The 4,309-nt window shown below is 47.4% G+C and overlaps 1 protein-coding gene across 1 annotated transcript in view; it reads left to right on the top strand.

Annotated features, from left to right (window-relative positions):
* Positions 1-4,309, top strand: part of LOC109951794 (neuroligin-4, X-linked-like) — a 236,133-nt gene that overhangs the window by 83,487 nt on the left and 148,337 nt on the right. The window contains 1 exon segment of the mRNA XM_020586479.1: positions 2,645-2,797. Coding sequence (XP_020442135.1) covers positions 2,645-2,797 — 153 coding nt within the window.

A 4,309-nucleotide genomic window follows, 5' to 3' on the forward strand; every position in this document is an offset into this window, starting at 1 on the left:
CAGAGAACAGACTCGATGATTCCTCTGTAGAACTGTATCAGCAGCTCCTGGGGCAGGTTGAACTTCCTGAGCTGGAGCAGGAAGTACATCCTCTGCTGTGCCTTCTTGGTGATGGTCCTGATGTTGGACGTCCACTTCAGGTCCTGGGAGATAGTGGAGCCCAGGAACTTGTAGGACTTTACTGCTGATACAGTGCTGCCAAGTATGGTGAGGGGGGTTAAGGTGGGGGGGTTCTTCCTGAAGTCCATTGTCATCTCCACTGTTTTGAGCATGTTCAGCTCCAGGTTGTTGTGACTACAAACAATGCGAATCAAGCTCCTGCTCCGGTCATACAGGGACTGGACAACCCTTAGCAAAGGGCCCTGGACCCCATACTCCCGGAGCACCCCCCACAGGGCACCACGATGGGGCACAAAACACATGTGGACTGGTTGGGCAAACTCCCATGAACCCTCCACCACCCTGAAGAGGGTATAGAGCTGGTCCAGTGTTCCGCGCCCAGGACGAAAACCGCATTGTTCCTCCTGAATCCAAGGTTCGATTATGGGCCGAATTCTCCTCTCCAGTACCCTGGCACAGACTTTCCCGGGGAGGCTGAGGAGTGTGATCCCCCTGTAGTTGGAACACACCCTCCGGTCCCCCTTCTTGAAAAGAGGGACCACCACCCCGGTCTGCCAGTCCACAGGCACTGTCCCCAACCGCCCCATGCTGTTGCAGAGGCATGCCAGCCAAGAGAGCCCCACAATGTCCAGAGACTTAAGGTACTTAGGGCGGATCTCATCCACCCCCAGCACCTTGCCACCGAGAAGCTTCTCAACTACCTCGATGACTTCAGCTTGGGTAATGGATGAGTCCAACTCCAAGCCCTCAGCCTCTGCTTCCTCATTGGAAGATGTGACGCTGGGGTTGAGGACATCCTTGAAGTATTCCTTCCACTGTTTGCCAGAATTTCTTTTTAGGCCGACCGATAGTCCCTCACCGAACTCCTCCCAGACCTGAGGTTTTGCCACCCGGGCTGCAGCCCGCTTGGCCTACCGGTACCCGTCAGCTGCCTCAGGAGTCCCACGAGCCATTGAGGCTCAAAAGGTCTCCTTCTTCAGCTTGACGGCATCCCTTACTTCCGGTGTCCACCACTGGGTTCGGGGATTGCCGCTACGACAGGCACTGGAGACCTTATAGCCACAGCTCTGAGCGGCCGCATCGGCAATGGAGGTGGAGAACATGGTCCACTCAAACTCAATGTCTCCAGTCTCCCCCATGATCTGGTCAAAGCTCTGCTGGAGGTGGGAGTTAAAGATCTCCCAGACGGGGGGTTCTATCAAACATTCCCAACAGACCCTCACAGTACGTTTGGGTCTGCCGAGTCTGTCCAGCTTCCTCCCCCTCCATCGGACCCAACTCACCACCAGGTGGTGATCAGTTGACAGCTCCGCCCCTCTTATCACCCGAGTGTCCAAGACATATGGCCGGAGGTCAGATGAAACAACCACAAAATCAATCATCGACCTCCGGCCTAGGGTGTCCTGGTGCCACGTGCACTGGTGGACACCCTTATGCTTGAACATGGTGTTCGTTATGGACAAACTGTGACTAGCACAGAAGTCCAATAACAGAACACCGCTCAGGTTCAGATCAGGGGGCTGTTCCTCCTAATCACGCCCATCCAGTTGTCACTGTCGTCGCCCACATGAGTGTTGAAGTCCCCCAGTAGAATGATTAGAATGATGGAATCCCCAGTCGGAGCACTTTCCAGCACCCCTCCCGGAGACTCCAAGAAGGCCGGGTACTCTGCACTGCCATTCAGCCCATATGCACAAATGACAGTGAGAGACCTATCCCTAACCAAAAGGCGCAGAGAAACGACCCTCTCGTTCACTGGGGTAAACTCCAACACATGGCGGCTAAGCTGGGGGGCTATAAGTAAGCCCACACCAGGCCGCCACCTCTCACCACGGGCAACTATAGAGTAGTGGAGTTCAGCCTCTCTCATGGAGTAAGATTCCAGAGCCCAAGCTGTGCGTGGAGGCAAGCCCGACTATCCCTAACTGGTACCTCTCAACCTCCCGCACAAATTTGGGCTCCTTCCCCACCAGCAAGGTGACATTCCACGTTTACAGGCCTAGTCTCCTTGTCCAGAGGTCAGGTTGTCGAGGCCCTTGCCTTCGACTGCTGCCTGATCCACTATGCACCAGCCCCTTACGGATCCTCCTGCAGGTTGTGGGCCCACGGGAGGATGTCCCCACATTTGGGCTAAGCCCGGCTGAGCCCCGTGGAAAGAGGCCCGGCCACTAGGCACTCGAATTTAAGCCCAAACCTGGCTCCAGGGTGGGGCCCTGGTTGCACCATACCAGGCGATGTCACAGTCCTTGATTTTAGTCTTTTTATAAGAGGGTCTTGAACTGGCCTTAGTCTGACTTGTCACCTAGGACCTGTTTGCCTTGGGAGACCCTACCAGGGGCATATAGTCCCCGACAACATAGCGCCTAGGATCATTTGGGTACTCAAACTTCTCCACCACGATGGCAGTTCAAGGACACACAACACGCAAAATTTTTAGTGAGCTGAATTCAGCTACATCCTGCATGGGGATTCATATCAAATGCCTGCTTGATACATTTTATTTGTTTCATGTTCTTTTTTGCAGATATTCATGATGAGAATGGGTTAAAGCCAGTCATGGTTTACATCCATGGAGGCTCCTACATGGAGGGAACTGGCAACATGATTGACGGCAGCATCCTGGCCAGCTACGGGAATGTTATTGTCATCACAATCAACTACCGACTTGGAGTTCTGGGTGAGTCCACCAATCTGGGGCTTCAATTAGTTTGGAGAAGGTTGATTGAGTCAGAAAGTGAGTTATTGGTTTAGTGATTTAATTATTAATCAGCCCATTGTTTTCACCAACAGGCTGGGCTTTGTGTGAAGGAAAGCTATGACATTTATGTTGCTGTTTGGGTGTCAATGCAATCGACATTTTCTTAAGCTTCTGTTGATTACAATTTTGAATTATTGGTGGCTTTAATTAAAATGGAATTACTCATGATCTGCGTGTTACATAAAATTTCTGAGATCTTTCTTATACAGCAAATGTACTGTATATACTGAAGCAAAGCAGGCAGGTTAATCTATTTAGAATCACATATACGCAGATGTCTGATACACCGTTTGTGCTCTAGATTGGGTATGATTTGTGGAATTTTTTGCTTCGGCTACCATATAATGCATTTTAGTGTAGCCTTGGATGTCCCACAACAACACAAAACTTAAATGACGATGCTTACATTTGTAACATTTTCAGTTACTCTAATTATTCTGAAGCATGAAACATAAGGCAGTCTCAAATTCCATTCTGGGAAAATTGATTCGTTGTGACCTGACCTGGTATCTAACACCACAGTGCTGTACATAATATGTTGTTCCTGTCTGTAAGATGAAAGTAGTTTCTGGCTTACACATGGAAACTTTATCTCACCTTTGACATCAGGGTTTTGGTTTTTAATGTCTGTTGCCCTAGAAAATGTCTGATTCTCAGAGACAACATCAAACATTTGGAGGGAATGAGTTTGAATTCCTTCTGGAGGGAGCATACAGTAGCTGTATTCCCAATCTCTGTTCACATTAAACCAGAGTTTGCTGCAGAAAATGCCTTTAAAACACATTTTAATATATTTCAAAGTTTCTAAATTGGATAGAAAACAAATCTCTGAAGCTTGTTTCTACAAAATGTTTTAAAGGAAATGAACTTTTATTCATACCATATTATTTACACCAGCTAACTAGCTTCCTTGGCTAATGTAACTTAGCTAATTCAGGAGTGTTAAATATATTAATCAATCAAAATCAGAATCAGAATCAGCTTTATTGGCCAGGTGTGTCGGACACACAAGGAATTTGACTCTGGTACATTGGCTCTCAATGTGTATGTACATATTCCCATGCAAATGGCAAGTAAACAATAAACCAGCATAAGGCTGTGTAATATAAAACAATAAGCAGTATTAACAGCAACAAAAAGTGCAAAGAATGCAAAATAAGCAGTATAAACAGACACTAAACAATGAAGACATACAAAGGAATGCTCATTGAAATGGGATAAATAGGAATAAAAACAGAGTACCTAAAACTAGAGACCTGTACGAAACAAATTAGCAATTTCTTGTAAAATACGCTAAATACTGTTATCTCTGTTGTTACGATTCACAAGAATTACACCCCAACAAAGTTTAGAAACAATATAAATGAACTACTTCATGCATTCTTTCAGGAAGCAATCCTTAATCGTGGCTTGTCGTTGGGCTAACCTTTA

This window comes from Monopterus albus, unplaced genomic scaffold (assembly GCF_001952655.1).
Source record: "Monopterus albus unplaced genomic scaffold, M_albus_1.0 scaffold409.1, whole genome shotgun sequence".
NCBI classification, from domain to species: Eukaryota; Metazoa; Chordata; class Actinopteri; order Synbranchiformes; family Synbranchidae; genus Monopterus; species Monopterus albus.